At 37.5% G+C, this 20,768-nt stretch overlaps 2 protein-coding genes across 2 annotated transcripts in view; one reads left to right on the plus strand and one right to left on the minus strand.

Moving 5' to 3' along the window:
• The first annotated feature begins 833 nt into the window (after window positions 1-833).
• LOC140244502 (renin receptor-like) lies at window positions 834-15,344 on the plus strand. Its single transcript, XM_072324130.1, has 9 exons — window positions 834-976; window positions 3,703-3,833; window positions 4,709-4,843; window positions 5,500-5,601; window positions 6,325-6,519; window positions 7,262-7,411; window positions 8,183-8,287; window positions 11,103-11,192; window positions 12,373-15,344. Exons 1-9 carry the CDS (start codon window positions 916-918, stop codon window positions 12,586-12,588), a joined length of 1,185 nt encoding a protein of 394 aa, XP_072180231.1. The 5' UTR covers window positions 834-915; the 3' UTR covers window positions 12,589-15,344.
• Window positions 15,345-16,235: 891 nt separating this feature from the next.
• The window catches only part of LOC140244295 (conserved oligomeric Golgi complex subunit 7-like), a 29,919-nt gene continuing 25,386 nt past the window's right edge, over window positions 16,236-20,768 (minus strand). The window contains exons 21-24 of the mRNA XM_072323938.1: window positions 20,459-20,573; window positions 19,283-19,420; window positions 18,750-18,840; window positions 16,236-18,209 (exon numbers count right to left, since the gene is read on the minus strand). Of these exons, the coding sequence (XP_072180039.1) occupies window positions 18,131-18,209; window positions 18,750-18,840; window positions 19,283-19,420; window positions 20,459-20,573 (423 nt within the window). The 3' untranslated portion in view covers window positions 16,236-18,130. The remainder of the gene's footprint in view (window positions 18,210-18,749; window positions 18,841-19,282; window positions 19,421-20,458; window positions 20,574-20,768) is intronic.

The raw sequence follows: 20,768 nt of genomic DNA on the forward strand, positions 1-20,768 counted from the left end.
CAAGCTTATTGAACTGGTTGGTAATAATATTGTCCAACAGAGTCAGTAGTACCTAGTAGTGGCATTGGTATAATGCGTGTAGGCCTCGTTATAAGAGGGAGGCAATAATTACTAAAAAGTGTGTTAACAAAATCAGTTACATCATTATCTGTGCTATATTTTAATAAATCAATATTAAAATCACCCATGATATAAACCAATTTGTTTTCTTTCAGTATAGCGGTGAGATCTTTGAATCAAAAATAGCATTAAAGTTATGCGTATTTATACCTGGGGGCTTATACATAGTGCCTATCACAATATTTTTTCCTGCTGATTGACAAAATCTCAATAAAAACAGACTCACACATACCATCATCACTAACCAGCGGGTCTCTCAAAATAGGAGTATTCAAAGAGTCCTTTACAAACCGCTCCGCCACCTATATCATTATACAGTTTACTTGCAAATAAACCATCCAGTGTGAGCAATAGGGTAATTTTGAAGAGCCTGGTATGAAATTTCAAATGAAAGAGAAATAGGTTTGTGATATCGAAGGCCTAAAGAATGCAGTTCAAAACTCATAAATCCTATAAGTAGAAGACTGAATGAAAGTGAATCTGGATGATGCCAAATTCTTATGTAGAAAAGATCATCGGATGATCGTTGGGTCATTGTAGTTGGTCGTACGTGCGTGCACTACCCTAACGTCGCGCATCCGACTACGCACGCGTACTGTTCGCGCGCATATCTCGTGATCATCTACTAAATTAAGTAGTCACACATCACACAGTGCACACAGCTGACAAGTTGCGCTGAAGCCCCTCTCTCTCTGAGCTCTCTACCAATAGCACTGCACTATCGGCGACCGTGTCCGTACCATCCCAGTGCACAAGCAGTGCATTCGTGTGTATTCTGTATTTCAGTCGTGCAAGATGGCGACTTCCATGTCTTCACTCTTATCTCTGACTTTCTTATCAGTTTTGTACTCTTATGGTAAGTTTGTGATTTTTTTATTATTACTGAATTGTCATGGATAAGATAAATTGTTCTATGTGGAATTTTGTCTCGTCTTTTAGGAATGCATGCGAATGTTTGCCACTGACACCCACCGTCATAACGCGTCAGCTTAGACAGGCCGACTGATTCCAAAATGTCCATTTCATTCCTGCAAAGTTGTGTTGTGGAGTGTGGGGACGATGATCTGTAGATTTCTACAACCAACGAATACATTTTGGGGCTATAAAAATGGGGAATCCCTCTGTGCAGTGTTAGGTAGTTGATGTGTTGTCAGAAGTTGGAAAAGAAACATTGCCCGGACACAGAGGTTACATATTATCTGTAATGTGCAGTGCCAAGCGCAAGCCTCTGAAAATCTTATACCTGCTCCAGCTAGCTATGTAGCCTGAGGCTGAGTGTAAATACTTTTTGTCTGGGCACTGCTCTGTATAAAGTGAAAGCTGATCATATGATCTTGATTATCACTCATGACATGTGAATTGAAGCTCGTGCTGGTGTATTAAACAATAATTTAAATGTTGGGGGCTATATATTGTTGCCTTAGTATATTAAAAGGCAGGCTAATTAAGGTCACGGTCATGTTTGCTGTATTGTACAGAACTGGGTACCGGTACGACTATGGTCAATCTGATGGTAATCAAACATAATGTATAAATTTATCATTTCACATTAATTCAATTGATTTCATTTTAAAATACAAACACTCCTGAGTAAACATGTTACGAGAGTGGATCATATGACCTTTTTTTCGGTGGCTCTGAATTGACTGAATTCTGCACTCAGAGGATGAAGTTTTGGCCAAAAATAACACTAACATTAGTTAGAATCTAGCATTAACAAAGTCCTGAAAAATTACCAATTTTGCAAAATTATGTAAGTCATTCACTCCGATTCTGGGAAAATAGATTTCAAGTTAATTCCTCTTCAAAAAGTTATCTGTCAGCGCAGCGCAAAAATTGCATTAGATTATACAAATTGTAGTTCCAGACACGATTTTCGCAGTGGAATAATCGACGTCTTTCACATCTTGTTTATGCATTGGAATCTCATTCATAGAATCGTACCAACTGACGACAAAGAGAAAATACTATGTAGCAAGCAAAAATATTTGTGTGTCATTGTGTTTATAACCTCCCCCCCCCCCCCTTTCTGGTCATACAAAATGCACAAAAATATGCACACTACGAACATGTTCTCTTTTTACAGTATTTTCCCAATCAGGGAGGTGGATTTTGCTTTAAAAAAATAATCATAATAAAAAAGATTGGGTCATGGAGGTGTATCCAAAACAGGCAGTCCTAAAAAAATTGAAATATTAAATGAAATTGAAATCCTGGCACTAAATGCTAAAACTCAGTTTGTTGTCCATCCTGCAGACTTGTGATACTTGTAAGCAACCACTGAATACAGATCTACGATAATGTACAAGCACATCAGTATGCAAATACCAGAACTTATTCTCAAAACTAACCATGAAAGTTATTTTTCTTGACAGAAAATTGATTCATGGTTGTACCTTAAAGTATACGACTATAAAATCCACCATTAAAGAAAGAAAGAAAACAAGCATCATGGCTTTAGAGATGTTTTGATCCACTCAAAATTCTGTGATGGCATGCCATGTGCATTGTACTCATCGTAAACTTCCATTCAAAACCTGACCTATCTTGACTACTTACTAATATCCAGGTTCACCACTCATTCTGAAACCAAGCCACTTCCTGTATTAGGACAGTTCTTTGCCAGTGAACATGTGTCTATACATACACAATCATGTATTGTAGTGTGTGTCTGTGTCCTGTGTATCTGTTTGCAGCTGTTGTGTGGATTGTACCGTTCTGATGAATTATCGAAGAGAAACCAGAAATCCGTCATAACAGGAGGAAGTGACATAAAGCAAAAGATTGTTGCGTGGCTGTACTTCCTAAAATGAGCCACTCTTTAACCTGATAATTCTGTGATATTTTGGTTATGACACATTCATCATTACAAATGGCACATTTCGATTCCTCAGTACAAGTTCCATCCCTCCAATAATTCACTCTTTCATTCTGCAATTGAAAGGCTTGTTACTTACTAAATATTTTTGATTTACCTAACAACAGAGTTCAAGGTTATTGCATCCATGTTAAGTGAAATTCATGTGGTAGTTCTTTGACTGTTTTGTGCGTTATACATGTAACTCTTAGAATAAACTTGAGCATACTGTGATAAACAAATATGTACATATTTACATGAATTGATGTCATCATTTATGCATACTATTTTGAGATTAAACCCACTGAGAAACTATCCTTTATTTCATTGATACCTGGTACATATCCTTGTGGTTTTTCTTTTGTTCATATCATTATCTTGGGTTGCACATGTTTGAAGGAATGAAGTTCTTGAGTAAATTTGTAGGAAAGAAAAAAATGCATACAAATTAATTAATGAGATAATGAATTGTTTGGCAAGATACATGTACAGTGTAAACTCCATACAGAAATAGAAGGTTATGAAAAATGATTGTTTGAAATAAATGATATTGATACATGGTACAATTTAGGTAGATACAATGTATATGTACATGTACACAGTCATGTATGATTCCACAACTCATGTTTTGTGCATACATGTAGCCACTAATACAATTTGTACATGTTGGTGTACATGTACATATCTTATATATTGTGTCGATCTACCATATGATTTCTTCACAGTACTTGCTGATGGGAGATTTATGCTTGCCCATGTACCAGACTATGTGACAGTACACACAGATGTAGGGGCAATTGACGCCCATGAAATTCCAGATGTCTTTTCACTAGCGCTAGGATTTTCAAGTTCAAAGGTGAGTCCTTGCCTTGCCTAGTGTTGCACTTCCTTTACAGAGTAGCAATTGAAGATCTGTGTGATGATTTGGTGGCAGTGTACAATGTATTTTGTAAAATGAGATGACAGTGTTTGGTATTTACTTGTGTGTACATGATCCCTCTAACTTCTAAGTGTCAAAAATAATGAGCTTTGTCGATAGCTGTCCCTTGTCTAATCATCTTTGCACTCTGACTCTTGTTTATAAATTACATATGTACTTATACATGTCATAACTGTTCAGTTTTTGATACAGCTTTGCAATCATATGGATTGCCTGATGTAAATTCTTTTGCTACACTGTGTTGTCATGAGAAGATATAAACAGCAACTAATAGTTGACTGAGCAGCAGAGTGATTGTTCCACAGTTTTAGAATTTTTTTTTTTTTTTTTTGCGACAATATATTTTGATTTTAGGAAAGGATATCTCACATCGATAGTATTTAGAGCAAAATGACATAAAAGTGTAATGTTTCTCAGACAGAAAACTGTTGCAATCATTATTGCACATGGTAAATCTGATAAAAGTACTTGTAAGGTGTGGTTCACTTTGAACCAGTTATGTTTCATGACAATCATGAACAGTGTATGTATTAACCAACAAGCATGCAAGTGGTATGTTTACATGTGCACAGTAACTTTAATACAGTGTACATTCTTTTCAAAATATGTACAGATTGCATATTAGGTTGGCAAATCACACGCTGGAGATAATGAAGTGAAGCACGTAGTATGCCTTGTTTAGGACACACTTCCATAGTCAAATATCCAATGAGCTGAAAGAAAATCTGTTACATGTCAATGCTTTTTTACATGCCATATCAATTGTAACTTTGCATTTTCATTGGTTCCAGCCTGTGTCATGGCATGGCTTGACCAATGGTAATTTATTCAGGAGACCAAAGGCAGCTGTCTTGGTGACAATAGAAGAACTTGCAGGCAGCGATGCACTTGAGCCATCCTCACTCAAATCTGTTCCTGTGAAGCAGGTAACACATGAATCCTGTCTTTTACTGTGTATTGGATTTATGGTATTTTGCTATACAATTGAAGCCATCTCGTACCTGTGTATTTGGTTCCTGGGGTTGATGTGCTGCATTTGTGTACATAGTTGCTTTATCCTCCATGCTGTAGTATTAATGAAATGGAAAGATCAGGGGATTTGCTTGTTGAACAGTGAACATTTTGTGAATTCACTCTCTACTGTAAAGTGTTACGTGTTCAAGTTTCCATTTGAATCAGTTGTATGTTTTATGATGCATTGACTGAATGCTGCTCCTGTGACTGAGAGATGTAATAGCCAAGTATGATAATTTGTGAAGTGACTTCTTATGTGCAGTGTAATCTACACACCCAAATACTTTCTTTTGTTCTTGAATATGTTTTAGAATTAACACATTTCAGGTTGATTAGTTGCCATGTCTTGTCCCCCACATTTACCTTAACACTCAGACATTTATTGTGTATCAACATAGATGGATTCAAATATAGATACATGTAGATACAGATACAATTCATGAATATTTGAGTGAAGTTGTGAAGGAGAGCAGAGCCATCCTCATGATGGCAAATGGTTTTGTGATGATTTAGTTGGGGAAAATCTGTGAGAATGATTACCACACTGCTTTGATTGATTCTATGAAAGGTGAAGCCAGGCAGTCTCAATCTTGATGCAGTGAGGGATGCCATCAGCAGAACATACGGCAATGGCAAAAGAGTTGCTGTAGAGCTCAATGCAGGCATGGAGGTGAGAACCTGGGTTGTACCTTGTTTTCTTTGTACTGAGTGAAGGCACACATGATGCAAACGATGCCAGAAAGAAAAGTGTCTCTTTTAAGCATGACTGGCTCGACATGCCATTCCCATCAATAGCACCATATTTATAGCGATGGAACATGCATTTTTTTTCTGTTTCTTATTATTATTATATTTACATGTATATATATATATATTTTTTTTTTTTTTTGGGGGGGGGGGGATGGGTAGTTCAGAGGAGGTCTTGTGACAGTGCAGTGTTATTTTGGCTGCAAGAATTCTTTCACATGATTTCCTTGTTTCTGTGATTGAAAGTTAGAATAGTGTATCAGCTTTGTGTTGTTGGAGATATTCTGAGCCATTCTGCAATTAATTTCAAAGAATTCTATAGCATTCTTTGAAACTTTTGTACAGTTGATTAAAGGGAAAATCAATTACATTGCTTTGTATTGATGAAAACAGAAAATCAGAGAAGTAGATCAGTGAAAATTTAGCCCTGGGGAAAATTGGACACACACAAAAAAGTTATGAACTGAAAGTTTAGAGAGTAAAGCAAATTGGCAACTCTAGATCTGTGATGTAGTTGTTGAACAGCTCTCCATTTGTTCTGTACACAAAATTTCACTAATTTTCATTTTACTCCAATAATTTGACACAGACAGAAATTTTTATTAATGTTCTTCTTGTATGTGTGTGTATGTGTGTGTTCCCCTAGTTTGTCCAGTCACCAGAGGACTTCCCAGATCTCTTCCAGGGGCTTCCCCCTCTCAGGCTGGACAAGATGGTGCCCCTCCTGAAGGGCAGTACGTCAGTGACCCGCAACCTCTCACCCTACGCCCTCAACCTGACCCACCCGGCCGACCTCAGCTTCTTCAGCGAGCTGCAGGTCATGCAGGAGGTTCTCTTGAAGGTGAGGTTAAAGGGAAAACATAGTTCTTGTATACCTGCAGAACTTCTGATTATTGCTACAAAATTTTCTTGTATACATTAGAAATGTGTGAAATAACGCTGAAGTAACAAAATTTAAGTTGGGTAACAACGGAAAATGCGAAATATTAGCCAAAAAGGTTCACTAGAAGTTCTACAATCTCAGAGCTTACCTGATCATGGTAATGTGCTATGTAAATTTTCATAATTTATTTCTTACATCAGTTAACAGCAAATTGGGTTACAAGATTATCCCCCAATGTCCAGCACTAGAGTGAATCCCATGCAGCTTGTTTGGAAATATGACTGACTAGGACAGGATTGATCATCACATCCATGTAATGTTCTACCTATCCACAATGCTGAACAGAGAGGGCTTTTCCGGAATAAAAGTCATATGCATACAGGTAGAATTATTCTACACTCTTGATCTCAAAATTCTCCAGAACAACTCACCATCCTGTTCTTTATCAAGATAAAATGCAGATGAGAGATTCCCTTAGCTTCTCCAAATTATCATGGTCAGCATTAGAAGAAAAAAAAAAAAATCTTGAAATTGTTGTTGTTACAGTTGAGCATTACTGTCTATACACTGTGTGAACTTTCGACCTTTGAAAGCCCTGAGAAAGAATATCATTGACCTCATCAACAACTGTATTTCATGTTTCGTAGTGTTGGTTTCCCAGAAAATGTTTATGGGAATATTTTTTTTGGTGATCTTGCAGCTAAAAGAGAACCCCGCAGTTGTTGAGGACAATGTCCCAGATGTCTTCGCCTTTGAGCTGTCTGGCTTCAGGGCCCTGCAGAGCCAGTACGGAGCAGACTCTGCCCAAGTTATTGATGCACAGAACGTCCTCGCAGACTTCATCCAGAAGGTAAACGCAGCATGTGGAATGGACATGTATGGTATATATATTATGTGGGACTTAAACCCATTGAGGACGGGCTGACAGGCATTTCCCATAGACGCTTCTCCGAGTATACTCGGGGACTTCTTCAGCGGGTTAACATGTAGCTCACCACACTGCTTGATCACTTTGGCATACAATTTATCTCTCAGTGAATGGGCTTCAAGAATATGGCAGTGATGATGTATGTACAATGTATGTGGGTCTACATCCTTGAAAGAAGTGCACTTTCATGTGTATCAACAGCCTCAGGATAAGAATGAATCAAAAACAGGTACACTAGGTGCCTTCTGTTATGACAAAGTCCACGGGACTGGCAGTTTTCTTTTGTATATCCAAATTTTATTAGAGTGAAGAACAATAAAGTGTTTGAAAATATGAAGATGACAATTTTTGGGGCCTGAATTTTACCTCGTTGTGTCAAGATTTGCATTATAGTGTTCGCTATAACAGGAGTATACTGTAATTATCAATATTAAAGTAGTAGTTGTGAAATTTCCCTGAAATACATTCTCTTAACTTACATTTGATGTTACAAGATCAAGCAAGCTTTGTGATGTAAACTATGTTTGTTATCCAACATAAACCAGTGTGGAGGTCATGAGTATAACACGTGATTTTGGAGGAATGATGTAGGTGCGCAAATCTTCAAGAAATTGACATGCACCACAGAAATTTATATTCAGGTATTTCTAACTAGTCATATTTTAATTTTCTCCTTTTTTCACATGTCAACAGTGGGGTCAGGAAATGATTGATCTCTATGGAGGTGATTTGTTTATGGGTGTGGCCACGGTTCCCATGGAAGCATTCCTCCACAGGCAGGGACGCTCACTAATGCAGGTAAGGAGGAGAACAGTTGAATCAATTCCAATATTAATAATATGTGAGAGGTAAATTATATCAACACGTTCGTCTTACTGGATGGAGTTAAGTCTACCTTGTGTAGCAAGGCATTACATTTTGATAGCATAAGATCCTTGTTGGATGAGAAAGTGAAAAATTGACACCCTTGTGTTGCTTTAGACTGTAGATGTGAAGGAGAAGAAAAGGATGTGATAGAGGATCAATCATGTGAATCAAAATTGACAAAGAATTTTGAAATGTCTATGAAGAATAAACTTAAGAGGCTCATTGAAGATAGCATTTAAAGGATATGACCTGCCATTGCACACATTTACAGAAATGGTGTTACAATTAACTCGTTTTTCGAATGTGACTGAAATAAACAGGCTGAGCTCTTTTACCTAACCCTACCTATATTATAAGGTTTTTAATGCCATGGCCAGTCTCAAGGTTTTACAAATTCCAGAAAATGAAAGTTGGGTAAAGTTGTGTTGCTTATTGTGAGAATTTCCTGCAACTTGTTTCATCTATGTTCATGAAGGAACATGTAAATATGAGATCAGAATGTTATATTGAGTTTGACATTTATGTGACGGTGAAGAATATTTATTACTCTTACAGTACAAAAGAGGAATAAAAGCCACAGGTATTGTGGTCAGAATGTATTTGAAAATAACTGTTAAACAACTTTCAGCAAAACATTTTTATTGTCGTTTGGAGATTTAAAAGCAGAAACAAAACCCAGAACCTAAAAAATTGGATCTGTCAGTTCATTGCTTTGTTGAGATTGCCAAATTTATCATTCTGATACTAAGGTTGGATAGCTTTAAACTTCCTCCAGCTATTTCAATGTCTTTATGAAACTTTATGCATGTTGTGCAGTTAACTACAGATTCCAAGCATTCTCACAGTCACATTTATGCAGTAAAGTAATGCTGAAATGTATTCACCGCACATTCATTCACATTTTCGTGATATTTACATATGCTCATTTTTTAATCATGCCATATTCTAAAATGCATTTTTTTTTTTCCTGCCACAACCAGGACTCGCCTACAATGTCATTCCATACACATTGTAATTTTCAGTCAAAATATAAATCATTTTTATGTACATCACAGTTTGATGACCATTTTCTTCAGCATGTTTTCCATTTAGCATGGATTTTTTGGCGACTGCAGCAACAGATGTTCTCTTAACATTGTCTTGTTGATGCAGACATTCACTACCCATTCTCTCCTACGTTCAATATTATTGATTCCATCATAGTTACTTTCTTGCTCACATCATGCATTTCCAGCACTAAAATGTTTTAACAGAGAAAATGAAGACTGCTGCTGTGACATTTTGTTCCTTTTCACCTGATTTGTACCTCCTTATTATTACAGACAGAGACTCCAACTCTCCCATTTTCGACGGGAGATCTCCCGCCGAAAACCCATTTTTTGCAAAATCTCCCGTTCTCCCGCTTGAAATGTAATTTCTTCCGCCCTGGCTCTGTGTCTCCCGTTGGAAAGGATTTCTTACTTATTGCTATCGTATGTTGAAAAAATAAGCCTTAGATAGCACCAGAGAGCATCTAGAACCCTAGGAACTTCGCGCTTCGTACGCATCAACTTAGAGTCTCCCGTTTGCATGGGGTTTCGGGCAGGAGAATCTCCAGATCAGAAGGTGCTTGGGGTTGGAGTCTCTGTTACAGATTTAGCAAGGAGGAGTGATTTGTTGCTGACATGTTTTGTTGTGATTTTCATACTGCGATTTTCCCTTTGTCATGTGTACCCCACGGTGCAATCCATTTTTTATCAGTATGCATGATTTTATTGATATATAATCATAAATGTGTATGATCATGACTGCTTGCATGCCATGTTTATGCTTCTCTTTACCAGGCACACTATCTGACATTGACATTCTTATTGCTTACTTTGTTTGATTTGTGTTGGTTGAGTTTCCTGGCTCAATGCTGGCACCATTTCAGTGATACCATGACGGAAAATTGAGGACAGTGGTCGTCCTCATCCTCAAAGCTCTCTACATTACTGGCATGAGAAAAGACCATTGTGTCACAAGTATTTAATACACACCTCTTGCTAAAATGACAAGACAGTCCTGCAGATAAACAACCAGCTCTATGCTCACTGTGCTATATTTTCCAAACAGAGCATCTGCTGGCATATTCTTTTTGCCCATTGGCATAGAATCTGTAAACTCAACTATCAGTATTAAAAAGAATGGGAAATCTTGTAGATTTCATACTGTAATCTAGTAGGATAGTCTCCCCCTTCCACTCAATATGATTTACAAGTTTTCAGAGCCATAAAGCAAATGCCCCCACCCCCAAACTGCACCCCAAAACAACAGCAACAACAACGCAAAACAACAACAAGCAAACAAATGAGGAAAGGACAAAATAGAGAGATTGGTATTTTTATGGATATGTGCTCTAGCACATACATGTACAGGGTTAGCAAAACATGTCTATGTGAATCAATATTTCCATAGCATATTTCTATGTAACTAACAGGCTGACTTTTTTGTGTCATGCATTAATAACATTGATTACTCATATTTGATGCTGACACATCCTTTTTTTATGCATGATTTGCATATGTAATACTAAAAATAAAAAAAATCGGTGACAAAGAGCACTCCATCAACCAGAACACTATGCATGGAATTAACAGATGCATGTATAGCATGTCATTCTGCCCCTTTGCAAAAAAAAAAAGAAAAGAAAAAGAAAAAAAAAGTGTTTGGGGAGCAACTTTTTCTCGCCAAAATTTGCCATTGCCCATTGCCACTTTTGATACAGGCAACTGAACCCACAACTGAGTCTACTATGATGACCACCGGCGTTACAACAGTCGGCACAGAGGGCACTGTTACTGTTGTAACAAAATTAGTGAGTAAATTATTGGGGGCAATGTGGAGGCAAACGTATGCCTTTCCAGTAGAAATTGTGGTATTTCATGTGTAAATTATTGGAAATACATGCACGACCAGTTCTTCAAATGTTTTAGACAAACAAGCAAGCAAACAAACACAGGTCTACCCCACTGGAAACAATGTGGGGATTTCACATTATTGATGCATCAAAGATAAGGTTGATCGCACACTCTTGTGGTGTTTGTGTTTGTGCTTGTGTATACATACAAAGACCCCTACCTATAAAGACCGTATCTTCAGTCCCCTTCAGACAGTCTCATTGAAAAGGTTTTGCATTTCGTATATTCGTGATTTGAAAACATGAAGGAAAATGGATGTCAAGACATCCTACTATGTGTACCAATGATCTGCCAAGTACTATTACAATGTATGTGTACAGCATTGACATTGCTGCTCATTTAAGTCTCTTTGTTTTTGAAAGACTGTTTGTTCCATTTGAATACTTGTGGGGAAAAAATGAAGCAATGTCCCGTATTGCATGTACTAGTAGTTGTCAGGAAGTTGCGAAGTAAGAATAAATGAAAAATATATTTGTATGTTGGTTTGAGAAACAGATGAGGACTGTGTGATTGCATGGCTGGATAAATGAACAACATATTGCTGACCAGAAAGTATCAATTGGTTGCTCCCTCCCTTCCCCCCCCCCCCCCATGCATACTTACTCACTTCCTTTCATCCTTGTAGGTCACATACTATTTGTCTGTGTACATGTACATTATGCCATGTTGTTTTACAGGTCCTGTAACTGCAAGATGAGCAGAGTTACTGTTGAAATTATGATGTCTTTATTAATGCCTTTGAAATTTTTTTCACAGAAAAATACATTGAAGCAAAGAAATGTCAAATTCATGGATTATTAAGATGACGATGCTGTGAAATCTGAGTTCATTGTTATCTGATGAAGGGTCTTTAAAGCCATCATGATAAGTTCTTGATATTGCATAATTTCGTTGGAGATTTTGTAAACCCACCAAGCATTCTCCCAGAAGGTTTGTGAACCCTGCTGGTGTGATTACAACTAGCGGAGTTCACCCCAGAGTTTAGCGTCATCAAGAGAACAGCGTCATCGTCATGTCGACAGGTTGTGATCAAATATCTCCCTAACTCATCATTGTCTCCCGTATCTAATCCCGCAGACCCCGACAGAGGCGCCGTCATCAGAAGTGACCCCAGAGTCCCTGAACGTTGCGCCGTACTACGACGACACCTTCCCCGTCTTCTTCAACATCTTCCTCTGGCTGGGGATCGTCCTCGCCTTGGCGACCTTGGTCATTGCGTACATGCTCGGCAACATGGACCCCGGTGACTCCATCATCTATCGCATGACCAGCCAGCGAATCAAGATGGATTGAGGATTAATTTCATTTCAAATGGTGAAGCAGATCTGAGTATTTTTGTATACCGCAATTCATTGTCATTTAGGAGAATATCACAATGTGCTAAATGCCAACTTTGAGTCTGTCAGCTTCCAAAGTTGAGAGAGATGGGCATTGTTTTATGTACTATATTTCATATTGATTATGTCATTTTAGCAGTATATAGGGCAAAAGGTAAAACTGTCAGAAATATATAAGAATCTATCAGTAAAAAAAAAAAGTTCACAAAATGTACTTAGCTGCAACTATCGTCTTCTATGCATCATTGATGCATAGCTGTAATGAGTTTTTGACTCTGAATATTGACTAAAGACAAAAAGGTCATCCCGACAAAGTGGATGATTATCATGCACATACAGACAATCTAGCACTCATCCTCTGCCATCTGACTAGTGACATCATTTTAAAGCGTGACATTTTAAAAATTCCTCTCTTAGCTACAGTACATTTGTAATTGAATTTGTTCTAGGCACTGAATGAACATGAATGACACCTATAGAGCTTTCATAGAAGCCTGTCAACTGAGTATGCATTTTTCTCAGCACATACCATTCATGAGACCAAGTGTTGAAAAGGATTGAAGGTATGATTCATAACATTATAAACATCTACCTGCACTATGAAACTGATTTATCTTCACATTATGTGCAATTTTTCATACTACACACATAGTGATAATGTCTTTTAATTCATTTAGTGTTAGAATATTAGGTAGCATACTGTATGTGTAAATGTTTCATACATAGGAGGTTCGCTGTAAACATTTGTTTTGTTTACAGAGACTCTTCACTTTTTGTGTGCATGTCTTTGAGTATCGTCCTGAAAATGAAAAATGCTCAGATCTGCTTTTCTCTATTGTTATCATTTATATTTCAGCCAGGTCTTTGTGTATGTAAATTCCTTTCTTGTTATCATCGCATTTCGTCTATTGGTCATTCACAAGTTGGACTTCACAGTAACATGTCAATATAAATAACTGAATTTTTGTTTCTAGACACCTGTCAGCTTTCACAGATGCTTGCCTGTGAGTTTTTTTCTGACAAGTGTGCCAAATGTGATAGAAACATGAACTCATGTTTTCAGTTGTTTTGCAAAAACGGTGATTGTTATGTGAAATATTGTTTTGTTTTTGTGAATTCCATAAGTCATACTAAGTATTGATGTAATTCTATGTTGTTTAGGCTATGCATATTAAATCATTGTCCCCCCCCCCCCCCCCCCCCTTGAAATATGGTAATACTCTTTAGCTAAGTGGCACAGGCAGGTAATGTAAGCTATGGTTGACGATGTCGTCAGTTATCAATGAACTCTGCAAACTCTGCATTATTGGGCCTGATGATATTGTTCATTTGATAATGTGTATTCTTGCGCACATGCTTTTATCTGTTGTGAGTTCAGATGTCATTATGCAATTTACCATTCAACATTAATGTGTGTTATTCTGTCAGGGGCATGTAATTAGGTCTCAGTATCAGTCTGTTGTGAATATCTTTCAGCATATCATGCATCTTATCGTGATGACTGGGCGTGGGGTTTCTCGTTTTGAAGCCCGTCCACTTCTGATGTCCTTCACACACAGTTCCACTAATTATTAGTCACTTGTTGTATTATTAGCCATCACTAGCCATCAGTGACTGTAGATGTGCTGTTTTTGTTTACCTTCACATATCGCGGAAGAATAATTCGTTTGATTACAACTGCGCTCAAAGAATAAGTGCAGAAGAATTTGTTTGTATGTTTGTTTGTTTTTCATGTATCTATTCATTTTATTTTTTATTTTTTGTTCAATATTCATTTGTTAGTTATGTTGATATTCCTTTCTTCTTTATTCAGCATCTTTTGCAAGGAGAACTTTTGGTGAATGACTAGGTGATGTAGTACTCTAAAGACCTACATCTTAAAATCCTGTTTACGTTGTATGTGGGCATTTTGTCTACAGGACCGGAGGAGTTAATTAGTAGGGGTAGCTTTGAGGCGGTAAGACCCAAGGCATTTACGGGCAGAGTATCCACCAATGTGTTGTGTACATTAGGTGGACATTGAGCAAACCCAACCTCACATGTGCTTTTGCCTATTCAGCAAAATGAATATTTAGCTGTGCAAAGAATGCATCTGCATTGCACATGGTCAGTGTGTTTGCACCAGGTGTTAGAATATATTTGAAATGACAGTGTTTCCGGTGTGTTTTGTTTATATTTTTGTTGAGATATCTGTGAGGTACTATGTGTGTAGACATGTATCTAGAGAAATGGTCATCTATAGAAAGGTTATCTAGATGGAGTGGAAATGTATATCTATTTAGGATGAGACCCACATTGCCATCCCAGATTATTGAGATATCACATGTAAAGAAATCAGCAATATATTATGTGATGTCGCATTCCACATTCTGTCAGTGTTGTAGCTGTTAGTGGTCAAATGGTATGTAATTACAATGTGGTTGTAGTAGTCTGTTGTGCTTAATAGAACATCATAGAATTTTGTTGACAAAATGAAGTACTATATGTGAGTCGGTATTGATTTCTATTTAAAGTTATAAGGTGAATGAGGTTCATTGTAATTGATTTGTTCCTTTCAAATACTGCTTGTCACCATGCAGTTAAAATTATTATGAGAGCGATAAAAAAAAAAGAGAAATCTATACTGTGTATGTTTGTGAGGTATTATTGTATCATATTATGGAATAGTATATTAACTTGGTTTAAAAGAAAATGTGGAGATATATGACTCAATCATGTTATTTTGGGCTTTCCCTTCTTTTGTATCATGTTCTGTATTCTAACTACCTCTGGAGTGATGTGTGGTTGTCCAGGAGTGCATGTCAATGTAATAGCTGCATCCATCATGAAGACATACAGTAATTCTTACGAACAAAGACTCAATCCCCTCTCACTGGCATAACAATGATTGCTCTTTTTTTTTTTTTAAATCTCTTCTACATGTGTGGGGGAAGTGGGCAGGGTTGGCTCGTATGATGGGCAAATAATGTGTAATTGTATTTATAAATTCAAGACAGGTGAGTTATGAAATACAGTGTATGCCTTTATGATTTCATCTATCTCTAATAGAAGAATTTACTGTTTGATTTAGGTTTATACCATTTAGATTTTCACCCCTACTTTCCTCTCAACACACATACATACATACAGATACACAGACACACACACACACACACATACACACACTCATTTATTTTCTGCCTGCATGGACTGTGTTGGAAATTTGCTCTTTTACAATTAAAGTTTAATATCGAACACAAGTCTTGTTTACACACTTCATTCAGTTGTGCTGTGCAGGAGCTAAAATATTTGACCTTGTAACCACAGCAGGAGAACTCTTACCCTTTATCTATCTGTGTCAGTGCTGCATACAGTACTTCATCTTGAACATGTTACTACCTATGCAAAGGCATACAAATATGCCCTTGGTGAAAATAAAGACGGTACTTGCGGAAAATATAAAAATTAGGACGAAAGAGTGGGAATGTAAAGACAAGTTCCACAAGTACAGTTTAATTTTCCCTGGTAAGTTTTGCTGGTAACTTCTCAAGAAATTTGTGGTCCAACTGCCCAAACTACGCGAAGCAAAATACAAGGTAATGAAATCATGTGTGGTTCCGTGTAGTGTGACCATGCTCATCTTTCAAATCCTGCACAACTCTTTCGATTCAAGTATGTCGGCTGCAACAAATCATCAAACTCACTCATAGTTTTTCAAAATTTATTTGCAGTATTCTGATAGCAGAACTATATTTACATCAAAGGATAAAATGTACATTAATTTGTGTGGTGTCTGTACAAGGTATACACATGAACAGTTTTTCAATGCACACACATGTTGTGCATTCATTCAATGAATGAAAACCTCTTTAATATATGGCAACAAACATGTAATCTTTTTACTAATACTCTTCTCCAAAGCAAAAGTACATGTATCTCTAAAAGCAAACTTAAGTTGCATACATGTACAGTACATGTGATATCCATTATTATAAACAAACTTTCACATCCTTCTCTTTCCAAGAAGGATTTCTGACAGACTTGCTTTTTATTGATTTAAAGAAGAAGAAGAAGAAAAAAAAAAAAGTTTTGCCATGCTATCATTCTCTAGCAAAAATAAACTTGTATCTATGAGCTTTACACCTTGCTTTTTCATATCTGCAGGAACATGAGCATGATTAACATTGGAAAACGGATGGACTCCTTATTGTGGATAAATTCATATTACAGTAAAGAGTTTATTCATACCAAACATGACTGAAATTAAAAACAGCACTTTTGGCTAATCTTGTATTTGTTGTGTATATAATTCTAAACACTGTGGAATTGAGATTGTGCAATTTCAGGTACAACTGCACATTATTTGTAGAATGCTACGTACACCAGTTTCAATTTACTTGATCAGTGCAATTTCTTTTCAAGCCTGTTAAACAGGTGTTCTTTGCCCCCTTTCACATGATCACATTACAACATGATCACATGATCACAGAATCACAACTGCAGCAGCCTTTTTTTTTTCATGGTGCACAAACTGCATACCCCTTGTCTTCAATGTTGCACAAACTTGCAACAAAACTCATTAAAATGAAAGAACATTGCTTGAAGCTAATCACCACAAAATAAATTACTTAAAGCCAGATACACTTCTTGTGTTTCAATGCACTATTTTTTTTTCCCCATAGAATGTATAAACATGAAGCAAGGTGGGAGAGTCTACAAGAAACATGTTCATTGCATACCAATCTGAACACTAGAAGGATAAAACATTACATGCCTCCTTCATTCTTTAACTTACGTACTCACAAAAAGTTCTCCTTGAGTCCTTACAAAAGTTTGTCCTTTCCTCAGAAACTAACTTTCCGGACAGGTTATTACCGACTGCCATCCAAATTGTATTGCTCAAGCAAGTGAGAATGACACATTGTGATCCCATCACAGAGGACTGAACTTTAAATCACTGATGAATTATTATACAGTATTTTTGTGCTTATCTGTCATTTTCTTGAGGGACAATATGCTCAGTTAGAAGCAGTCTGTCCTGCGTTGAGAGAAGCAGAGGGTGTACCATGAGATGATGGTATTTCTTGATCGTTTCTGACTTGTTTGCCGTCATGTATCGGCATGTATCTTTACACTTTCTTCTCCTGCTCTCTCCTCTGAAACTACTGTATACGCCGAATATTTTGCGAGGTTTTTTATTTCCAAAATTTTGCGAGTTGAGTGCTATGCGCGAATTTAAAAATGCGCAAAGATATTAATGCTGATCCCTACATGAATGTGATGTGCACGCATACGTTTCTCTGTTCGGTTCCATGCTCCACAATCGCAAATTTAACCATTTGTGAAATTGTCGGGAGGTCCTGATTCGCAAAAATTTAGACTCGCTAAACATATGCCGTATATAATAATCGCATAATTCGCACCAGCTGCAGCAGTTATGCACATGAGGCCCTTTGCTTGACGCCATCCTGCCAGTCGAGAGGACGTCGTCATGGAAACCAAAGGGTGATTTGCACCGGCTATGATTCGTCCGCACTCCTCATGCTGGCCACTGCATGCATCAGCCTGTCGGATATCTTCCCCTTCACCTCACCATACCTGCAGGGCAATGACACAAGAATAAACGAAGAAGTAACACTGTTGAATAGAATGCCTTGTGGCAATACAGCAAAAACAACATAAAAATCAAAGTAACTGGAAAAGCACTCAGAAAATACAATGTACAGTAGAGGTATATGTAGCTTGAAGAAATCCTCGAACAAACAAACAAAAACTTAGATAAAATCGCCTGACTTGGTCTACTCACTGTTAGAGAGGTAGCTTGAGCAGATCCTCACACAAACAAACAAATTAACAAACAAACACTAAAGATAAAACTCCCGCCACTGGGATATTTATTATTTTACATCAAACATATATTCATCATTCATCTGAACACATATTACATCATGATATTTCAAATAAAATACTTTGAAAAACAACAATGAAATATTGTGACTCAGACTCGGACTACATGTGTAGGTCTTCTTACTGTGAGAGAGGTAGCTTGAGCAGATCCTCAAACAAAAAAAACCCCAACAAAACAAAACAAAAGAAAACAAAGACAAAAGATAAAACTGCCTGATAAGGTCTACTTACTGTGAGAGAGGTAGCTTGAGGAGGTCCTCAATGTGCCTGAGACTCTGGGAGGGCTGGATACCGAGGGCATCGACCACATTGCACAAGTAATCTGGATGGTTGGAAGAGGCAGAGAGGAGGAGGAGGAGGAGGAGGGAGGAAAGGATGGAGGGAGTGAGAGAAAAAAAGTTATTCTAATTTTTACTTTCATAATTTAGTTAAAACATTCATCTTTCTTCACAACAGCAACAAAGTCTTATCATCGTTTGTGACATCAGAGTCTACATCAAAAGAATGTTCTCCTAGTGGCCTGGAAAAGGAAATAGCAATATCTAACTATAGTGACCATCACATCTTTCCTTCCAACCAGCAGGAGCATTCTTTAGAATACATATTGTAAATTACTAAAATACCTATAACAATGTACCAAATATTGAATGAAAAACACTTGACAACTCAAATCACATAACACCCTCTCCACAACTAAACACTCTCTACAACAAAGCAAATGAACAAACTACAAGAATCAACTGAAGTCGTGTTAAAGTAATTACCTATATCCGTGGCCAACTGCCTGTTGGCGTGAGATGTCAGCTCTGGGATGCGGAGGATGGCTTCCACATAGGTGTGCATGGTTGCCCGGGCAACGGAGCCAATCCAGTAGTCTGCCAGATGATCAGCTTCAGTAGATCCTGGATCATAGACAAAGAGGACATCACACACCCTTCAATTAAAGACTGGCTGTAAATTCTCATCCCACTCTGGTTTTATGAGAGAAGAATTTTGTCAAGATATCAAACTTCCAAATGACCCTTCTTGTCAATCTTTGTGTAATTGAAGGTTGATGATGCTTGTAAAAGTGGAAATTTTCGCGGTGTGAAAATTTCCGTGCATTTTGTGCAACCAGACGCTAGCGCAAAATAAAAGCATGCAAATATTTTTCATGCCATATGTTCCAGTAATTAATGTCCTGATTCCACGTAATCAAAAACATGTGAAATCCATCTTACTCGGCCGAGCGGGAAAAATTATTCAATTACTCGTGCTAAAATATCCACTTTTACAGTACATTTTGGCTGACAGAATCATAACATTCTGGATTACTGGAATTTACGTGCAATTCAAAGTATTTGCAATTCATATTCATGTATAACAAAACTGTCTTACATAGAGCCAAAACTGCATAAACTGTCGGTCTTTCGTTTTTGTTCTAAATGTAATTAGTGAGTCTTTTTTGCAAATTGGGACCTCCAAACAATTTTGTAAGTGGTTAGTGGTTAAATTCTCGATCGTGGAATAAACTCATGAATGCAAAAATGTACACGTGCACGTCCCATTCATGTTGTTAAATTTGTGAATAGCACCAGACTCACAAAATATATAATGTATACAGTAAATAATGATGGAAAGGTAATATACAACAAATAACATACTATTGTCAATATAGTACTACACTTCAGTTACTAGCAAGAGTGTGTTGATATAGGGTGAGTGACCACAGGGCCTGTACTGGTCCTGTAAAACCAGAAATTTTCGTATGCATGAGGATCCAAGATTCATGAAAGTAAAATGCACGCAAAAGTTTCAGCGTGTGCAATGCAGTGAATGCAGTAGCAATTTGCGAAAGTTTCATGCTGCGAAAAAGGCCGTCAGATTCGCGAAAGTTTCATGCCATGAATGTTTCTGGTTTTTCTCATAAGACTACCAAAAATCTGTAAAGTGCTGCCTACCGGCCGATGGAGGGAACGGGAGGCGACTAGACTCGAGGGCCTTCTCCAGGGCGGGGTTCTCCTGGCTGGTGCAGGGCTCCAACTGCTGGGGGAGGGTCATCAGGTACTGGCCAATCTGTGAGTATTAGAACATTGTACCAATAGCCCATCAGATCAGATCACTGCAGCCACCATTTCAAAGCATTACAGACAGTGATATATGGAGAGTAAATATTCCCCGATATTCAGGCATGGTAACCTTAAGCTCAATCAGTTTTAAAGTTCTCACTTTCCTCTTATACCTACAATTTGTAATTATTCTTATTCGACC

Source organism: Diadema setosum, chromosome 21, assembly GCF_964275005.1.
Source record: "Diadema setosum chromosome 21, eeDiaSeto1, whole genome shotgun sequence".
Taxonomy (NCBI): domain Eukaryota; kingdom Metazoa; phylum Echinodermata; class Echinoidea; order Diadematoida; family Diadematidae; genus Diadema; species Diadema setosum.